General features: G+C 37.4%; 1 protein-coding gene across 1 annotated transcript in view; it reads right to left on the bottom strand.

The window, feature by feature from the left end:
* LOC134747781 (neuroglobin-like) overlaps positions 1-20082 on the bottom strand; it is a 39255-nt gene extending 19173 nt beyond the window's left edge. Inside the window, exon 1 of the mRNA XM_063682423.1 lies at positions 19820-20082. Coding sequence (XP_063538493.1) covers positions 19820-20016 — 197 coding nt within the window. The 5' untranslated portion in view covers positions 20017-20082. The remainder of the gene's footprint in view (positions 1-19819) is intronic.
* Between the last annotated feature and the right edge of the window lie 2616 nt (positions 20083-22698).

Raw genomic sequence — 22698 nt, 5'->3', positions numbered from 1 at the left:
TTATTTATTTAAAATTAACCTGTTTACTGAATTACCCCAATACACCTTAAGTAAATTAATTAACTAATTGCGGGCACGTGGCAGGGTAAAAGTTTCCAGTTTCAGCCACATCATGATATGAAATAAATAAGGAAGTCGGTGATATAAATCCCATCTAAAACATAAAATTGTGAAATGAGAACCATGTAATATGGACCAGCAAAACGTACACAAAGGTATAGAGTACCTTTATGTATGTGGTAAATAGTTAAACTTAAAATTACGGGTAGAAAGATAAGCCCTAATAAAGCCTAGTTTCCACAAACAAAGATGGAAATGAAAATTCGACTCGAAATGCATGATTTTCCATTTCCACTGAATATATTTCTAATTATTCTTGTGATCGTTAGAATAATTAAACGATACATGATCACGATATTAATGAAAAGTTATAATTAAAATTTAACAATTACGTACAGTTTTAATAGTAGGTGGATTTTATCCATATCTTGTCTTTTTATTAATTATATAACAATTCATGTCTTGGAGACCCTTTACATCTCTGGATAATTTGATGATCTTTTTTATTATTATATAAATTTTATCTCTGACAACTAGAGACTTTTACATCTCTAAACAATGTTAGTACTTCTGTTGTTTGTATATTTTTTTATTAGCTTTTTTTGTGTAATTTCATATTTATATTTATGTAATTGTTTTTTTTTTGTTGTAATTTTGGGTTAATTTTATTGTTTGTAAAAATTGAATTAATTAAAATTTGCTAAATAAATGTTTGATATTTGATATTTGACATATTATCTGCAAGTAATATCGGCCTATTAATAGGTAATCAATAATCATGTTGAATTAACGACCCAAACCAAATTAAATTGAAAATTAAATGAAATTATACTACTGCTTATGAAGGACGTGGAAGTGGGTCATTTATTATATGCCCCATTGAGGCTGAGTTTTACCTTATCAAGGGAGATATTTTATATTTATGGAATGCGCTCCCGCCATCTGTATTCCCTGATCAATATGACCTCGGTCTCTTTAAAACAAGAGTGAATAGGTTGTTACTGAACCGGTGAGCTCCATCTTAGGCCCTGTCTTCACTTTCCATCAGGTGTGACTAGGGCCAATCGCCGATCAGTTTATAATAATAAAAAAAATATATAAATATAATCTTAACAAAAACATAATTTGTGAAATAAAACTATGAAAACGGATTATATCGCGTATATTGAATTTATAATACATCCCGACGTTTCGAACTCTTTACAGCGTTCGTGGTCAACGGGTGACTGAGGAAAAATTATAAAATGCAAAAATACCCACATACTAAAATAATGAACAATCATAGACTACAAACTTTAAGGCTGGTTGTACATGCAAAATCGGTTCATAAGGCTAGTTATACACTATAATTATTTTTCAAGTAAAGATATATATATATACGCGATAAAAAAAACTCTCAATGAGATTAAGAAATATCCAAACTTTAATAGGGAAGATGGCTTTTCTCTACCACCAGCTTGGGATCCTGTAGTCCACCTGATAAAGGAGCAAGCGAGACATAGACTGTGAGACCGTAGTGTTGGATGATGCTGGACATTCTGATGTTTTGAAAAGATGTGTCCCGCCGAGTTTGTTGCCGGTCCCATATTGGGATACCCTCCTACAATTTAGGAGGGAATTAAATCTTCTCGGGTCCGTGGTGTAGGGTTGGAGCCGGCATAGTTTTTTATCGCGTATATATATATATCTTTACTTGAAAAATAATTATAGTGTATAACTAGCCTTATGAACCGATTTTGCATGTACAACCAGCCTTAAAGTTTGTAGTCTATGATTGTTCATTATTTTAGTATGTGGGTATTTTTGCATTTTGTAATTTTTCCTCAGTCACCCGTTGACCACGAACGCTGTAAAGAGTTCGAAACGTCGGGATGTATTATAAATTCAATATACGCGATATAATCCGTTTTCATAGTTTTATTTCATGAGTAACTATCGCGGTAACCGAAGACAATATTAAAAACATAATTTTCCAATCGGTAGCTTTAATTTTTTTTGCGATCCTAAAATTATGTACTTGATAAAATTAAAGACATAGATGTCATATATTAAAGAAAAAGTGACGAAGCCCTCCAGTGGTGAAGGCCGGATACGAACCGGCGTCTTTAGCAATACGGGCTAACGTCATGAACCCCTATTATTATTTGTAAAAAATTTTTTTTTATTAAAACCATACTCCTAACCCTTTCTCATATCGAACATTACCTCACAAATAGTGTTGTTAAAAGACTAGTCTTTAAGACTTTTGAACCTTAACGACTCGCGAACCTTTAAGGCTCAAGCTTTGAAAGCTAGAGCGTTAAAGGTTTGCTCACAAAGCGGTTTAGCACCTTAACGACTCAAACTTTTTATGACTTGTCAAAATGAAGTCTCGGTTTAAGACTCGGGCCTCATAGGGAACTCTAGCTTTTTAACTTAAGCTCAAGCCCCCGAACCTTGAAAGCTTGTGTCAAGCTTAGAGCTCTTACGTTGAGCTCTCTTTGCAGAAATTATTTTTGTGTAGAGAATTTAAATAGAGGTACCGAAGATTTTTTTGTTTTTGCTCGAGCACTCTTTGTCAGCGTGTTCACATTTCACAACACATACCTCATACCAACATCATACCAAGTTTCAACTTTCTAGTACTAGTCACTGAGCCAACCCGCGGACTGACAGACAGACGGACAGACATGGCGAAACTATAAGGGTTCCTAGTTGACTATACGGAACTCTAAAATCGCGATAAGTCATAATTATCTTTTTCTGTTTATCCCTATTTCACAAAAACGTATTAAATTTCACCCTACCCTATAGCATAGGTTGATCTTATTTGTTAAAAGCTTTTACTTTTTGCTCCAAACCTTTACTGCTAAAAACCTTACAGACTTAAACCTTCAAAGCTTAGGAGGCTTTAAAGCTTGAGGCCAAAAGACTCGAGGTTTCTTTGCTCGTAAGCAGCAACACGAACTCTTAGTTCGAGTCGTTAAGGTTCCGAGGCTTCAAGGCTCAGCAGTCGCGACTCAAGTCTTGCAGTTTACGCCTCAAAGCTTAAATCCATAACACTACTCACAAAACCATTATAAACATGTAGCTATTACATACTTGTCAATCTGACCAGTCGGTGGGAACTTTTCTCAGCATACATAATGGCTTATGGTTATTGCACACAAACGTCAAGTGCCACTTATACCCCTTATATAAAAGCCTTACGTCCTGCTTCGTCTTTTTGAACCCTATTCTGTAGCGCTAGAGTTTATAATAGATTGTTACTTATAAAGACAGGTGGATTAAAATGCGCAGCTGTTGTATTATGTGCATCAAAAAGGCGTAAGTTCCTAAAAAATAACAGTAACATGTGTCTTTTTGTATGTGTTTGTCTTGTGTTTACGAGTGAAATAAAAAAGCTTTATGGAATAGTCTGAATTGTGAGTTAATTAAAACAAATTGTTATCTGGAGAAGTGCAATAGCAAAGTTAATATCGTGATTGAATAAAAGATAATAATAAAGTCGAGAGCAATTTAAAGTGGACACTTACACATGGTGGTTTTTAAATACATTTGACGACCTGTCTAGCCTAGTGGGTAGTGACCCTGCCTGTGAAGTCGATGGTCCTGGGTTCAAATCCTGGTAAGGGCATTTATTCAGTGATGAGCACGAATATTGTGTTCCTGAGTCATGGGTGTTTTCTATGTATTTAAGTATTTATATATTATATACATTATATCGTTGTTTGGGTACCCACAACACAAGCTTTATTGAGCTTACCGTGGGACTTGTGTAAGAATGTCTTGTAATATTTATTTATTATTTATACATAGTCAGTGTATTAAAAACTAGATCATTTTCGACCTTCATTAAGGTTAGATGGGGTAAATATTCGTAATTCTTCTTGTCAACATCTTTTGGACCACGCTGTATAGTTAAAAATAATAATATTTATATAGGTCGGTATAGTTTGAAGGCACACCTGCACTCCGCGCGTGAAATAAGTAGACACGGGGAAAAGCGTTACATTATGATATCAGTGACTTACGATCCCGATCCAAAAAAGTCACAGTGAAAAGTCATCGTGACTTTGTCACGCCTGTTACTATCACTGCATGATATTTGTGGTAGCGCCTCAGGCGTCATCCGATGTTGGCCACTTCCGAACACTCCCGATTGAGCCCGATTAGAGCCGAGACAGTCACCACAGCGTCAGTAGCGTCACGCTCCGCGTCTGTCGTGATATGAGTAACAGAGACTGCGCTAGGAACAGGAGGAACGTATGTGATTTTGTAACGTTCTTTTGTGAAAAGTCACAGTGACACCTTTTGACGGCAAGTCACAAGTCACCGTGACGTTATTTATCCCCCATGTCTAGAAATAAGGGCAAGGATCAATACATGCGCCCTAAGTGGCGATCGATAACGTCCGTGTGCCTATTTTTACCCCGGCCGTGCAGGTAACACTTGAGGGTAACTTACCCTCTTTCCTATTATAACAAGGCTTGAAAAAATGTTTGAAGAGGGATGTTTGCGGTCAGTTTTAGTCCTGAGTCTATATTTGTGCGTGGCTAAAATCTGATGTGAGTATATTTTGGTGAATTCTCCTTCCATAATAAATTTCATCCCCCTTTTCTACTTACGGAATGATTTCCAGATTAAATCTATCGTAGGTCCTACCCGAGGCTCATACTATCGCAATACCTATCACACACACACACACTCACACTTTCTGTCCAACGGTTTAAGCTACATGTAACACACTTAAAACCAAACTAAACTTATAAGTAGTTAGTTTTTATAAGTCTAGTATAAGCAGTTATATAAATTCCCGAACAAACTAAACTATTAGAGTTTTGAATGATTCACGGTTAGTTTCACTAGACTTATATTGACCGGGATATAGACCGTGATTACCTTTTGTATTATTTGTGAGCTCCCGATATTTCGACGCAGTTACATGCATCATGTTCAGACAGAGCGCTGTCTACACAACTTTGACACCCACCCGCTATCTTCAGTCACCCGTGAACATGATGCATGTAACTGCGTCGAAATATCGGGAGCTCACAAATAATACAAAAGGTAATCACGGTCTATATCCCGGTCAATATAAGTCTAGTGAAACTAAACTATGTTTCTCTTACCCCACCTCACCTTACAAGGAAACGGAAAATATACGTAGGTATTGTTCCAACCATCACTTGATCAATTTTAAATACATTTCACGTAATAAATAACAAAATACTTCAACATAATCCGTCTGCCTACAGTACCGACACTAACAAAATTTTAATATCATCATAAAAATATTTTCCTTACCGTCGAAAATCAATTTCCTTAAGCAGATAGACTCAGAAAGCAATATTCATTTAGTATCGCCGCCGCCGGTCGCGCAATTTAAAAGCTCACAAGGGTTTCTATCAGGGAAATATTCTTTTCCCCTCACTAGCTCGGAAAGCCGTCTATTATCCTTTAAAACAAGCGGGGAAAAACGCATTTTATCCACTAGTGGGGAAAGTAATTTGACCTTGGATGGAGCGTGTTTAAGTAGCTTGACAGATAACAAAACGTAAAACGCTCATGATAATGGTTCGTTCGATATTAATTATCATTAAATAAATGGTTTGAGAATCTAATAAAAAATACCAAATTTAGCTTTATTTAATAATTTTAAGTCATAAACCTTAAAATTCCATAAGAAACGTTAGATTTTTTGTAATGATGTTAAATATAATTCTGAACGCACAAGTTGAGTCGATGCAATTTCAAAACGCATCGTTGACATTTAATACGTCAGAACAGAAATGTCAACATTGTCAACAAAATTTTTACTGTTCTTCTCACCGACTCACGTAAAAATCAGAATTTCTAGTGTTTTCTGTCATAATATCGTAAAAAAATGAGTGATTCCAGTGATGAAGATGATCTAACGCCTGTGGATGTTGCACTTTCCTCGCTATAGTGAGGGGAAAAGTTTTGTGTTACACACGGGTGCAAATGTATTTTACTTCTCGTGTGTTGAAACACTCGCGGGTAAAATACATCTTTGCACCCTTGTATAACAAATAACTATATTTCGTCCCGTGCCAGGGACATTAGATTACGTAAATGGGATAAAATTACGCGAATCTCCTTTGCATAGAAGTATTACCTAGAGATCTTAGATTGTGCTATTTTATATTAAACTAGCCGTTTGTGACTTGGAGGCCGATTCAACCGTACATTTTAGGGTTCCGTACCCAAAGGGTAAAAACGGGACCCTATTACTAAGACTCCGCTGTCCGTCTGTCACCAGGCTGTATCTCATGAACCGTGATAGCTAGACAGTTGAAATTTTCACAGGTGATGTATTTCTGTTGCCTCTATAACAACAAATACTAAAAACAGAATAATATAAATATTTAAATGGGGCTCCCATACAACAAACGTGATTTTTTGCTGTTTTTTTCCGTAATGGTATGGAACTCTTCGTGCGCGAGTCCGACTCGCACTTGGCCGGTTTTTATATCAAAATGATGTGATTGGTCATTCGCGCGAGCATTTTGCTCGTGCAGTTTGTAAAATGACATGAAAATGTAAGTTCAAATTAGCCTCTTCGTCTGCGAAGAAATCGTCGAAACCAGCCTATGTTCCCCGCCTTGGGATTTTTTTTATGTGACAGTCAGCAAACGTGCAGACGAGCCGCCTGATGGGAAGCGGTCACCGTTGCCCATGGACATAAACAATAACTTTCAAAACATCCTTTCTTAGATTAAATTTGAAGAATACGGGTATTAAAATTTCAAGGTTCAACGATTTAGGTTGCATTCTATGGGTAAATCAAATGTTATCATATGGAACGTGAAACATTTTTTTATTGGTCCAATTTTTTCGAATCTTAAGATGAGTTAAGGTATGTCAGGATACCTATTAAGATAAGTTGTCCCACTATTTTTTTATTTATTATATCACGGGGCATCAAAGTTTCACATAACCTTTTACCATATAATATTTAGAGTAGGTAACTACTCCTATTAACAAAAAAAAATATTTAACTTTAAATTAATTTAACTTACTCGTGACCCATTTCAATTCCTCTTAAGTGTAACACAATTATGTGACTGATAATTGCAATAGCATGCCTAGCTAGATATAAGATATAATATATAAATTAACGTGAAGCATGCACCGTAGGTAATTTGATTAAGAGCACTAATAGGAAGATCAATACTTAGGTAACTAGGAGCTGATTCAGATTCAACAATTTGTTACGTTTAAGATCTCATTTTGACACGACATTGAAGATCTAATTTGAGCGTTTCTTCTTTTTGCCATTTCTTTTATGTGACCTTTTTTGCCACTTTCGTGTTATTACTAGTCAGGATCACAAGCCCTTTACATCCTTATAGGAGAAAAAAGTGTCCCAAAATTTTTATACATTTTTCAAACTTTCCTTTTTTTACCGCCTTCCAAAGTATATGGGGAAATGGTAACATAATAGGAAAAAAAACCTTGGGACATTTATTTATCCCAGTACGACCGAAAGAGCTCGTGATTCTGAGTAGAAATAATACAAAATTGATAAAAAAAAACAAAATTGAGGCATTTCCTTATTGTCGATTGCTCTTACGCCGCACAGCGTCGCGCGGCATTGTATTTATATCGGAGCATCATTAATAATGGCGTAAGCGCCATCGACAATAAGGTCCCTATTTATAGAAAATACCACAATGAATGAAAGTGGCATTTTCTTTAAGACGCTCCTATTACTGATTGGAGTATGCGAAATGAAGTGAGTCGTGCGTGAGATGCGCCAATGACCAAGATGATCGACAAGGTCATATCGAAACCAGTTCAAAACCATGACAAATTGTTAAATTGGAATATACCTCTAGGTACCGATACCGATTACCGATTATACACCGTGGGCTGGTAAAACCACACAGATTTTAACCATGAAGGTCATAAGGAGCAAAAAATTTAATATGAATTTTGGTAATTTTACCCGATACGTTATTTCTTTTTACATCTAGGCGAAAAAAGCATTACAACGAATAATTTTTTTTTTTAATAAAAGAAAAACTACACCTCTAAAGCTTTAATGTCGGTCAGTATGTCTAAACCAAGTCATATAGTGGCAGCGTCGCAGCCAAAAAGGCGTTTTTCATTAAGTTATTACAGAAACAAATTTGAAATAAATGTCATATACGAAGAAAAAAAAACCGTGACCGGATAGCCGAGCGGTTCAGGCACCTGTCCGGTAAACGGGGTACGCTGGTTCGATTCCAGCTCTGGACACTGGAGGCTTTGGTCATTTTTTCCTTCGTATATGACATTTATTTCAGTTTATAGTTTAAATAATAGTGTGTCTACTTGAAAAACCACAAATTAAAATATTTTCATAGAAAATAATTTTATTTGTTCTTAGAGAAACAAATTTTCATAAGAATTGTCATTATCTCTAAACAAGACCGATTTCAGAAAACTTTGTGCGACATTTTAGTCTCTAAATTCGGTCAAGAATACATCTTTAAAACCTGTCGGGTTTCGGCGCCGCGCGAAACTTACGACATAATAAAAGGCTTGCAATAATCGAATTTAAACTGTTGTGAGACATACTAATATTAAATAATTTTACGGTTTAGACTCACTTGTTTTAGTCACTCGCGCGACATGTTTCGGAGAGCCTAGGTCTCCTTTCTCAAGCACTAATAGTGCGAGCAGCGTTCACGACGACCGTGTGTTGCGTACACATAAAATGATTTAATATAATAAAAGGCATTAAATAGTTAGATAGCTGTGGTTTAATATATACTTTGAATAAAAATTGTATAAAAATATTTCGCATATTTCGCATATATACGCATCTGCAATGGATTCTTGCCGCGCCATGCATTAACATTCCAAATTATTGTGGTTTTTATGTTATATTTCCGTGCATTCTTTTGAAAAAAAAAAGCAATCTATGTAATACATACCTCGGTCGAAATAGAAATTGCGAGACTCATGTTACTACACTTGCTTCGCCCTTTCAAAATACGTTCAGTCGTTAATTCTCTACCTATATATCCCGACCTACCTAGCAATATACCTACAATCACAATAAAGGGCATAAAGGCATCATAGTATAACGGGTATTGACTAATAGTTAACATTTAGGTGCCGAATCAACTTACTAGTGCGTCAGAGGCCATTGTTATTATTCAAAACGGTATTTCTAACAATAGGCTGGTAAACAAAACAGACTTGTCGAAAGTTCTTATACGTCAACAGGGGTTTGCGTTCTAGTTGGTTGAGTAAGTGCGGGCAAGTCGGATCTTCGGGCTGTCCATTTTAATGTTACTTCTAGATCCGTAACTTCTTCTTTGTCGGTCCCTCATTATTGAGGATCGTGACCACTTGGTTTTGCAGCTCCTGTGATTTGTCTCCATCGGTTTCGATCTCCCGTAGCCCTCACCGCTTGATGGAGTTTGCCTGAGGTGGCCTTCTTAACTTGGTCGGACCATCTAGTTGGTGGGGAGCCCTGCGATCTTACGCCTTCCATTTTTTCGAGCACGACCATTCTCGCCAAGCTTTCATCACCTCTACGCATGACATGGCCAAAGTAAGACAGCAACCGTTGTTCCGACCGAGATCCGTAACAACAAACTACTTAACACTAATCTTGCCCACCGCGCATTTTAACAACAATTTTCGGCGATAATCGGTTGGCGATTTTCACCAAAATTGTACAATGAACTCGCACGATGCAATTTATTACCTATTTGTGTGTAATGACCTAAAGTTGTGTCTCTTGGGCAATTAACGGCTTATGCTCATCTAAGTAATCATTACATCATGCAGGTAAATAGAAAAGGAGTAACCCTTTAAGCGGATAAAGGTTAAAAAACCCGTTATAGCCTTGGGTAATGGGATTGTCCAAAGAGACGTCAACCTGACCGTGACGACCGGTCTGGGCTACAAAAAAGTTGTAAAAGTTGCTCAGTATAATCCCAAAACCTCCCACGGCAACGCGAATAAATGCACTTTTTTTTAGCCAACCTGTATAAATATATCGTCGCCTAGCACCCATAGTACAAGATTTGCTTAGTTTGGGGCTAGGTTGATTTGTGTAAGATGTCAGTTATTTATTTAATTATATGTATGGCTCAAACGAACCTTTATTCGCAGAGGCCCAGAGGCCAATAAAATTCAAATCAAAATTGAATTAATCATGGCAAGTTTAGGTTTGTGGGCGGCTTAAGGCTAAACTGGTTACACTCAGCTTCGGACTCGTGCTAGTTTAGTATGAGACGACACCGCACAGGACTGGCGGAGGCTCAAAGCACACAAAGGCTTCGACTATGATGTACAAGTACGTATATATTACGGGTCTCTATTGTTTCCCATAAGGTTTTAGGTCATAATGTATTGTTTGTCCACATTTTCGTGAGTCATAATTCGGTTTTTCTCAGAAACGCGTAACTTTTCAGGATTGCCATAAAACAAACCTTTTTTTTTGCCTAGGAAAAATCTTCGAAAGATTCCCCAGCGCCAGGGGGAGGCACTGAGGATATGTGAGATTTCTACTCACTAAAAAACCTGGGGTGTTCGTCTCTCTGCCTTTGGGGTGGAGTCACGGGCATGCGGCGTCACTCATCCGCAACCCCACCAGCAGCTGCCCGTTAGGGCCCATCACCGGGCGGATGCTTGCCCGAAACCACCATTAAGGGCATGTCCGAACACTTGACATGCCTTCCAACCTGAGGACCTCTTCCCTAGGGGTGACAGACGCCCCCGTGTCTGCCACCCGGAGGTCGATGTTAAGGTGGCAAGCGTCTGTCGTGCGCAGCACGCCTGCGTCTGGTTCTACGGCGGCGCATTGGGTCAGCCTCAACCTGGATTTCCCGCTCGCGCTCGGTCGCCTCCTTTTTAGCCATGACGTGCTCTGAATAATCCAGCATCGTCTGCCACACCTCTTCACCAGACAGCATAGTCTGCACTATGGCTGGCAACGACAGATCTTGCCCAACACGGGCAATCGCCATAAAACAAACCTAACCTAACCTACCCTATCTATAGGATAACTTTATGAAAATCCTGAAAAGTTAACGGTTTCAGAATTATGACTAATGATAATCTGACAATCATTATTCATTACATTATAACTTTCAATAATTATGTCAAACAAAGGGATCCCATATATTACAGATAATTGACTAACAGATAGTGCATTTGAAGTTTTCGCTTTGTTTCTATTGGTTATGGCAGGGGTCGGCAAACAAAAAAGTTTGAGAAGAAGAGCCAACTGCAGTAGAAATCACTTTTAGGAAACTCAAAGAGCCGCGATTGTCGTTTTTATTGGTGTAAGAATTCTCAAGGGTTAATTTTATGGCTGACTTAAAGCGCGGCAATTGTACCTCCAAAGTGCCGCATGCGGCGGTTTGTCAACCCCTGGGTTATGGGAACTATAAGTGAGATTCGTCCTCGTTATAAATATAGGTAATAGCACCATAAAACTGTCACTGTTGTATAATGCAACCTTCAGCAAGCCGAATAAATTCATATTTGTTTTTATTTGTATGTACCAATTAATGAACAAAGTAACAAATGTATGTACAATTTCCGTCCCGTCGAGTGTAAAAAGTGAAAAATGTGTAAGTGTGAAGCGACCGCGCTGTTATAAGGTGTGTCACGTGAACGCTCCATTTGTAAATGAAAGAGCACTGACAAGTTCCAATAAAGCGATAAACGTGTACAACACTGCTCACGTAGTTTTAGCAATACATGCACATACACATATCTATATACTAGAAAACTACCCTTTGTGCTTTGAGTAACCTACAGAATGTGACCAGATATCTCGACTTAAAAGTGTTGGTAGTGGCCTAGGAGCTCATACTTATATAAATTTTTAACAAGCAGAAATTTGCTATTAAGCTTATAATAAATTTAAAAGTGGAAAAATTACTGCGTTGGGTGAGACTTGAACTCTATGGAAGAGGTCTTGTTGGCTCAGTTGGCAGAGCGCTGGAGTATCGATCCAGACAAGTTCACTGTGCTTGGGTAAGTTCAAGTCTCACCCAAAGTCAGCAGTTTTTCCACTTTTAGGTTTATTCTGAGCTCATACTTAATCTATAATCTTTATATTATCTTAGGTAACTTTTTCGCGTCTTTCCTGTACACATTGCAAAGAGAATTTAAAGCTTGTTTTTGAACTGATGCATCCTTACGGCGCGATACATTTTTTTAAGTACTTAATAAGTGACTTAATAAGAAAAAACGTGATATAAATATGTACGTACTTTTATTTAACTTATTTATTTATAAACGTATTTAACTTTTGATGTTTTGTCCACAGAAGTTAACATTTTCTGAGATGTTTTCGACCTCCTAGCGGTAAGGGTACGGCCAGCGACATTCAAACTGAAGGTCGCGGGTTCTTATCCCGGTTCGTATTTGTTACTATGTTTTCGGTGAAACACAGATATTGCCATGGCAAAGATAATAATTTTATATTGTGGTTCGCGATGTCTCGAGCCAACAACAGCAATGTATACTGGAAATGCACCCCTTCTAACCTCGGAATATACCCCGCCCCACGGGAAGTGATGTGACCGGTCTTGACGGGCTTCCGGTCTCAGAGAGGCTCGGAAAAACATAATATCAATCAATCATTACATCTAAAATGACTTAAGCGACTTTGTTTTTATTATATGAAAGGATCTATTGACATAGTACAGGGTACGAGCGAAGTTAATGTTCGATCGCGTAAAAATTGTCACCCATAAATATGCTGATAAATAAAATATATGTTTATGGTCTACCAATATAGAACTAAAACGATAGTCAATGTCATTGTAAAACCCTAAAACTTATAAAATTAGCAACGATTTTCGCAGTAGCCTGCAGTCATCATCATCTCCTAGCCAATTTCGGCCACAGCGACTGCGTTTTACCACTGAGAGCGTCGCTGGTGCGCTCTCAGGTGACTGACATAGGCAATTTTTGCAGCGAATCTGCGACCACACTCGCTGCAGGTCAGCACCCCTCCGACATAATTGTAACGTATGGCCACAGGTGGTCTGGCCTTTAGCTCGTCGCGCTTAGCGTCGAGCCTGCAGTAGTGTGGTAGCGATAAGTATATTAGATTATTTTAAACCGGGTCACTCACGTATTATTAACATGTCGAGCTATTCGACTTAATAATACGTGAGTGACCCGGTTTTAAATAGTCTAATATGTTTGAGTCTCACGGGAGTTTTATAGTTAAAATAGCGATAAGTAGTGTAGCATATTTGATTTATACATTGCCGAGGCACGAATAGATGATTTTTACGCCATTATGAGAAAACGCACAGCATCTCAGATGCACCGATTCAGAAACAGCTCCAACAGTTTTCTAACCGAAATTGGAGAGAGGCTTGATAATCCCTTCTGTAAGTATTGGGCCTCAATGCTTCCTATTCTACCTACCTATAGTAGTTTGACATTGATACACATTGACATTTTTTTCAACATTTTTTCTGTACTTCTTATTTAATATTTGTAATTATTTTTGTGATAAATATTTTGAATGCTGAAATTCCGGCCAGACATGTAAAGAACTGAATTTGTACATATTTACATCTTATATGTAACTCGTCTTTTATCAAATAAACAATTATCTTATCTTATCTTATCTACCGGAGGGATAAGTGATAAGTGACTAGCATGTTAATAGATATTATAAATGAATAAAATAAATATTATAGGGACATTTTTACACAAATTGGCTAAGTCTTACGGTAAGCTCAAGAAGGCTTGTGTTGTGGGTACTCAGACAACGATATATAAATATAATACTTATACAAATACTTAAATACATAAAAAACATCCATGAATCAGGAACAAATATCTGTGTCCATCACACAAATAAATGCCCTTACCGGGATTCGAACCCAGGACCATCGGCTTCACAGGCAGGGTCACTACCCACCACAGACCCACAGGGTCACAGACCGGTCGTCAAAATCGTCATAATCTTTTAGTGAATTGATTTCTAATGTAAATAATGTATATACTTAAATATAAATTGTGTTGTCAATACTAATATAGTGTTAAGTACTATTGTAACTAACCAATTATTTATGGATCATTGATGTCCGAAATAAAGTCTTAATAATAACAAAGATAGATATAACTCCGTAATAGATGGATACAGTCTAAGGGAAAAACGTGCCTCGAAAATCACGAAAATTTGATTTTCGATCAGATGGCGCCACTAGTTTTGGCCTACACTCGTATAGAGGGCGTTGACTGTTCGTTTGTTATTTATAATTTTAACGCATACCAGTGAAAGAACATGGGTCAAAATCATATAAAAATAATTAATGCAAATAAAAAGATCATTTATCCATATTTAAATACATTTTATCGTATTTTTATAAATATTTATTTTTAGTTTCAAAGTGTGTCGACAGATGGCAGTGAATTTACTGGGGTTACAAAATTTACTATGACAGTACCGCTCTAGTATAAGTTACTCTATGATAATAATATTTTAGTAAACATATATTAATTCTGGCATGGAATCTGTCATTTCGTAAAGCCACGTGTGAAAGTGACGTCTGTTCTCATCTTCTCTCGATCTCGATCCTCAGGCAAACCTAAACTTAGAATCCTTAAGCATCGTTCTAAAAATAATTTTTCCCCTCACTAGCTCGGAAAGTTGTCTTTTATCCTTCAATACTAGCGGGGAAAAACGCGTTTTATCCACTAGTGGGGAAAGTAATTTGACCTTGAATGGAGCGTGTTTAAGTAGCTTGACAGATAACAAAACGTAAACCGTTTATGATAATGATTCGTTCGATATTAATTATCATTAAATAAATGGTTTGAGAATCTAATTAAAAATACCAAATTTAGTTTTGTTTAATGATTTTAAGTCATAAATCTTAAAATTCCATAAGAAACGTTTGTTTTTTTTATAATGATGATAAATATAATTCTGAACGCACAAGTTGAGTCGATGCAATTTCAAAACGCATCGTTGACATTTCATACGTCAGAAATGTCAACATTGTCAACAATTTTTTTACTAAAAAACTTTTCTCACCAACTCGCGTAAAAATACACAACTTCCAGAGTTGTCTGTTATAATATCGTAAAGAAATGAGTGATTCCAGTGATCAAGATGATCTAACGCCTGTGGATGTTGCATTTTCCTCGCTATAGTGAGGTGAAAAGTTTTGTGTTATACACGGGCGCAAATGTATTTTACTTCTCGTGTGTTGAAACACTCGCTACGCTCAAGATTCTATTTGAGAACCACTCGCTTCGCTCGTGGTTCACCTATAGAATCCTTTCGCTTGCTTGTGTTTCAATTCTACACTCGCGGGTAAAATACAACTTTGCACCCTTGTATAAAAAATAACTATTTCACCTCAGCAGCTCGAACTCACTCCCTGGAGTGAGGAAAGTGCGACTTTCCTCACTCCAGCGAGTGAAGAAAGTGCGACTTTTCTTACTCCAGGGAGTGAAGCAAAGTAGCTTTTTAATTTAGTGAAGGCCATGAACTGCCACTTCATACTTTTATTACATTTTTTTTCTGTATTATTCTGTGTAATTCGAAATACATTTTAACCTTTAATACGTTCTCATTACTGAGGTGAAAAATTATGTGTGCAACACGAGAGCAAAGTTATTATACATCTCGTGTTTCGTGTGTCGTCAATCGTTTTTGAGTCCTTCGCTACCTTCGCTCGTGAATCAATTGTAGAATCTTTCGCTTTCTCGGGACCCAAAATAAATACTCGCAAGAAAAACCAACTTTCCTCTCTTGTTGCACAAATAACTATATCAGTGTTGTAATACTTGTTATCATCAGGCTTATCTTTACAAGCAATTAAACGCTTATTTGATATCGCCATTGATAGTCAACGGGTTAATCGGAGCAATTAAAATGGCTATTGACTGAACAATTATTAGCAGTTGGAAGCCAATTTGTGTTATTATTGCTTCTTGATCATAACTCTATTAAGTTGTCTGACAGTTTTATGATATTCCTTAAGCTATATGCCCGATAAGTAACAACATCTCGTTATCAATTCAATGTTGGAGTTGAAATTCTAGGTCCATGGGGTCCCAGCGCACACGTTGTTTACAGAAATCGCGAAGCGTCTGGTTGACGTAACTGGTGACCGAAGAACTGGAGGCTTCCTCGCACAACGTATCAGCATAGCGATACAGCGAGGAAATGCCGCCAGCATCCTTGGTACAATGCCGCAAGGGCCTATTTTAGATTTAGGTTGTTATTAATTTCGTTTACGTAGTACAACTGTATATATCTTGTATGTAAATAAAGAAAAAAATTAATTCAATGTTTACGTCAATCGTTTCTCCTTTACGGCAATCTCCCTTTTGTATACCCTACGTTTCGACACTTTCGACATATACCTACACCGTATGTACGTATACTTAGGTTGTTCTGTAATAAAGGACATTTTTTTTTTACTAGCCTAATTTAGTGTCACACTGCTGGGCAAAGGCCTCCCCTCGTTTCCTCCTCCAGAACAACCTAAGTATACGTACATACGGTGTAGGTATATGACGAAAGTGTCGAAACATAAAGGACATAAACCACAATAATGACGCCACATGCGACGCAGGACGCCACAACGCGTATTTAGTTCAGATTAGGCTTTTATTGGCACTAAATGAAAGCAAATGGACCAAATAACTAAACCTAAAACCTACATGTACAGGGAAAAATAGCGCCAATAGGTATATAGGTCTTAAATATCAAAAACAGCGTAAGGGCCGAAAAATCCCAAAGATCTTTTGCCTTATTGTGCCTTAAAACATTGTTAGAAACCACAGTTTCATTACGCAACTATATACCCTAGCATCGTCCCTTGCCTCACGCTTATCCCTATCTCAGTACTAGAAAGGAATAAGTGTAATGAGTTTTTTTAGCGATATAAGCCCTTTAGTTCAAGGATATTGTGCAAGTCGTGTGTAAGCACAGATAAACGAACTAGGGGCTTGTGTTTACGATAAATATGGGTAGAAGGCTTAACTGGGAATTACGGCGTGCTTAGTCTTATTTGCAGTATACTGGGCTGAGCTACGTTAAAAAACCAATACAGTAAAAATAGGAACGAAAAATTGTCTTTATAGGTAAATAATATACGAGATAAATTGAGAATGGTTTCCGGGCGAGGGCAATAAAATATTAATATGCTACCTGAAATTTCCTTAGAAAAATGCTACCCGAAATTTGGACCAAATTTCGTCTTCCCCCGAATAGGAAGACAAATTTAGAACACAGTGGCGGACGATAATTACCATTTTCACACTTAATAAAGTATTTTAAATTCTAACATTAATTTTAAAAGTTATGTGTACATCATGTAAGCAAACTAGTCTAATGATAGTAATGATAAACAGTATCTAGATAAGCTTACTTCCATAAAAGATATATCAACCAGCAATGCTGTATATTTTCAGGCTACTATAAATACCCTCAAACAGTGGGTCCCGTGTAATAAAAACCCTCTTAAATCTAGGTGTAAAAGCGCCATCTTAACGCCGTATTTTATGCCTGAAATATTAGCCTTCCATACGTTTACTTGCCACTTTACTTTTACCGGTGGTAAGCTATAGAACTAACCTAATTCGCATATAATCGACAAGAACTAGAAAGGTACGTACGGCCTCAAGGACGGTAAAGATAAATTTGTCCTCCGTATAGGACGGTAGTAAAATGTTTTCCTTTTTTTTACCACCTACTTTACGGAGCTCACTTGCCAGCTAAAGATATATTTTTCTTAACTGTGAAGTTTTATTACTAAAAGAAAACATACATTATTAACTTAATGTTAACATACATCAAAGGTTGATTCATAATGTTTGATTGTCTATTAAACATATTAATAACGTGTCACTCACGTATTTTAAGTCGAAAACGCTCGACATGTTTCACTCCGTACTGAGGAGCGTCATCAGGAGCTTGCGTCGACGGTGACGAACCGGCGCAGACTCCACCACAACCACCACAGCAGCAGGCGCAGGTGTCACCGTCGACGCAAGCTCCTGATGACGCTCCTCGGTACGGGGTGAAACATGTCGAGCGTTTTCTACTTAAAATACGTGAGTGACCCGTTATTAATATGTTTAATATGTCTGTGTCTCACGGAAGTTTTGTTATTAAAATTGTTTGATTGTGATCTGCGCTGGCGAAAACGAATAGGTATGTTAAAAAATAACGCTTGATAATCAGTTTGCAGTTGGAAAAATGTAAATAATCCAATTTTAGTTAAAATAATACTGCTACCTGCTGCATATTAGGCTGAAAGGTACAAAATTTCATGGCCACATTATAAATGAAATCAATTTATAAAGTGGCTTTACAGTTTTGTAGCTACTATCAACATCATAGTAACGTCCAAAGGCCACACCTTTGTTACCGTAGAATAAAGATGTGTTTGGCTACTTTGGCCTACGCATTTGATGCTTACTCTACAGTTATATAAATGTCGAACCTAAATTATATTAAAGCAAACGGTTAATTTCATTATCTATTTTATATCGATAACTGAATGGCCAATGCAACTTAGTGTTTTCTCAGCAACCCTCCATACTCAGTCGTTTCAAACAATTTTATAAAATGTAAGCTATTTACGAGAATCGAGCTGGGTCGTTCAAATTGTTCCAAGCGTTTAAAAGTTTTTAAACTTTACTCTAAAACCAGTTTAAGAGGACCCTTGAGTATAATTCTGTTATATCCAGGAAAACTGTAAAAAAAAGTTATACAATAAATATCCAGGTTTGTTATTTTAAAATACATAAGTACTTGCATTCAAGTAATATATCGATTTGTTTAACTCCCAAATATTGGGGTCAGCTTTAAATAAGTAGGTAAGTAAATAGGACACAAGTGCTGAAGAAAAAGTGATTAATCCCTCCGCATATAAATTAAAAAGTGATCAAGCCCTCCACTGCTCGAGCCCGGATTTAAACATGGGATTAATTAAAAATTTATTGGAGAAGTATGTTTTACCGTATTTTCATTATTTAAATTAAAATTTCTAAATATGTTCATATGGTAAACGTTTAAAAAAATGACTGTAAACATTTATTTTTACGTGACAGCTACTTTATATAAAATGTAATGGTCTGTCATAAGGACCACAATTATACGCGAGAGGTAGGTATAGTTATTAAGTTTTACGTCGCAAAACGAACTCTTTCGGCCACGGCTGTATTTATGGTTGAGCAAAAAACCTTTGCGAATAGAAAGGCCGGCCTTTCCACTTCAGTTTCCGGCAGGCTTCTAGCGGGATTGGTTGGCGATGGAATCGACCTCTCACGTTCCGATTGCTACGATTGTTATACTATAACTTTACTTATTGAATGTGTTTCCACTTGCCTTTCATAGGTTTCTGATAAGCTTTTTGATTAATTGATTAAACTGATATGTAAGTTTTTTTTATTAAATAGTAAAAAGAAAACAGTGAGGTAAAATGAGTTCGGTCTGACCAACGAAATTAGGTTGTTATGTAGTTCCAGTTTCAAAGTTTTATTACATTTTTCTTACCGATAAGAAAAAAAGTAAGAACTTGAGATATGTCAATTATCATTATTGGAGTATGATGTTCGGCTGATTGTGCAGATTTGTCAATAAGGTCATGTGAGGTAAGAGGAACACTGCTCGGGACAAGAGAAATAGTAGGTATGAGGATTTTCTGCAAGTGTTTCTCTTGCCTAAATGTTTCTCTTGCATAAGTTGAACAGGATAAAAAACATTAGATCTTTACATACAACTAGCTTGCTCAATTATCACCGCACTTACTTTATAAACATGCAAATGCCGGTCTTCTCCATAGCCCTGGATATTCCCTTCCACGAGGCAAGCATGGAGTACTTCTGTTTAGCTGTCAGCGGTAGCCGCGGATCGGTCGCCGGCGGCGGCCCGTCCGCGATCGCGGGCGCAGCTGCCCCCGCACCCCTCCTCTCTGAGGCAGCTAATTTACCCAACTGGCAACCCATCACTAACACTGACACATCACCGAAAAAATCAAAACACTGAAAACACTGCACTGTTAGAACTGCATTTATGACACCATCCGGCACTATTTGGTTTTCCTGAATGCCTTTTGGGCTCACAACATGACCACGTTTCCAATCATTTTGTTTTGTGCGAGAGCGTTTTGCTATCTGAGCTGTCTCCGTTCATTCATAGCGGCGGTTTCGTTATCGCGCTGTTATCTAATCGGGCATTCCGAAGGCGGCAATCTGTGGAAATGAAAACCATCCGTAAATAACGTATGTGACATCATTACTTCTTTGGTAGCTCAGAATATTATCAATGTACATATCTACATGTTTGCTGAAATTTTATCAGAAAGGAAATTAGGATCTGTTTGCATTTTGCCGATTACCGACGTTTCGACAAAGGTTTCACTAAACAAAACCCTCCACTGCTCGAGCCCACTTGACTACTACTGTGGTTGAGTAGAAACGTCGGTAAATAAAGGTAACAAAATAAATTCGCGATAGACCCGATTGTAAATGTAATTGAATATGTGTTCAAAACGTGAAAGTTTTAAACGTTATCATTTAATTTATTTATATTTAATTATTTATAATTAAATATTGTACTTTTGAATATTTGTGTGAGTGAGATTCTTCCATAATTTCAATGTCGTCGGCCGATCGTAAAATCAGGCAGACCATGTAATTCTTAGGCATATAGGGAATCGTGAATAATCTTTGTCTCGTTCCCTGAGCCGACGGAGCTCCGACGCGCTCAGACACGATGGCACGCGCCGTGTCCCGCGCTCAGACACAATGGCACACAATGACCGACCGCTCACACAAAAGAAACAATGACCTTTGTTTAACAGATTAGGGCCTTAGACGTAAAAATCATTTGTGAAGATTCACATACTTTATAGGTACAGTCAAGGGTATAAATATATATACATTCCCAAAGTTTCAAAAATATGTGTACGCTCATATACCTCAGACAATTAAGTCGTGTTCATATATTTATGAGGCATTTTTCTGGATCGATATTTTTGCCTTCGACTGTACGAGTATTTCTGGACAGTTTGCCCTTCGCTATACGATCCTGATTTTACGATCGGCCGCCGACATCAATATATAGAAAATCCTTATATCTCAGCACGTCAGAATCGTAACATCACTTGTTATATAATCCTCCGCTTCAGTCCCATTTGAATCGGTAGGTACTAAATCTACGTCATCTCATATCTGCATGACGCTCCCAAGTCCCAAGCTTATCCCAAACCAGAGACAGTTAAATGTCCAACACTGTCGATTACTCATCACAATGCCTTTCTACAGAAGGTCAATAAATAAACACTTTACATTTAACGGGTTTTATAAATCTACCTTACCCCTGTCCTTGGCGTTAAATTTCATTGTTACGTAATCTTCACAAATCGAAATTAAAGCAAATTCAAGATTTATACGATTACTATTTTGACTCTACTTATCTAACATGTCCACATAGGGGTATGCTGAATTAAAGTTATCCTTGCAATAATGGGCGCCCATAATTATTTTAGACACAATCACACACTACTTAACAAGATCTCAAGCGGATCTATTTATATAGCACTTTGAACACCACAAAAACCATTACGCTAGGGTCGCTAGGTATGTAAAGGTTGACGGCGTCAAGTATAAATCACATCTCCAGTGTAAAATAAGTAGATTTGACAAGAAACTCAACTTTGTATGGTGACTTTTACCAATCTATATTTCAAAATTGTCTCTGCCCAAACTGTATGTAACCAGAGATTTGCGGTTTCGCCTAACTAGTTCCCTGACTGCATCGCGCTTTGGTCAATTTGGAGCAACTTGACGTCACAGCTTAACTTGTATTAACCCTGTGTACTCAAAAATATCTGAACACGCACTCTAACGCCTTGACAATACAGGTGACTTCAGTTATTTTGTGAACACCTTGGCCGCTCCGATATATCTGATGGCGGCTGTACACAAGAGCATGTTTCGGGAACTAAGTGTGTACGTTTGGCATTGGGGCAGGCGTGGCTCACTCCGCGATTTCGTCGCGTCGCTACAAGTACATGCGGCCCACACCAATTTTGGTGTCTAGCCATAGTAATTGCTGCGCACCGCTACGGAACGGACGCAGCTCGCGCTTGTGACGGAATGTTTATGTAATTCTGAAATACCAGTGTACACTCTCTCTGTATATATATTATACAAGCACAGAGCCTCGTGATTTTTTGCCGTTTTTTGCGTTATGGTACGGAACCCTTCGTGCGCGAATCCGACTCGCACTTGTTTTTTTTTGTTTTTTTTTATTTGTTCCGAAAATTCACAGCAGTAAACTGAATTCATAAAAAGTTCTTTTTTATATCGACTACCTGTCACGTAAAATGTTTGTAGATATTATTTGTGAGTATAGCACAGTATAGCACATTATTTTATTTGGAAATGTATCATTTAATTATTATGTAATTATAGTTTTTTAATTATTATTATAGGTTTATACCTTTTACATATATTTAATGATCTCTACCCGTTCTCACGTTTCATTTTGCACGAAATTCGTATAGCAGTAATTCGAATCTAATAATTGCCTACGTCACTTGAACCTTTTCGGAGCTCGGGTTAAGTGTTGTTCAGACCAACAACTATTGAAATCGAGTGTTCAATAATGCCTGCGGCAAGATC

Source organism: Cydia strobilella, chromosome 15 (assembly GCF_947568885.1).
Source record: "Cydia strobilella chromosome 15, ilCydStro3.1, whole genome shotgun sequence".
NCBI lineage: Eukaryota > Metazoa > Arthropoda > Insecta > Lepidoptera > Tortricidae > Cydia > Cydia strobilella.
This window is presented reverse-complemented; position numbering and strand designations above follow the sequence as displayed.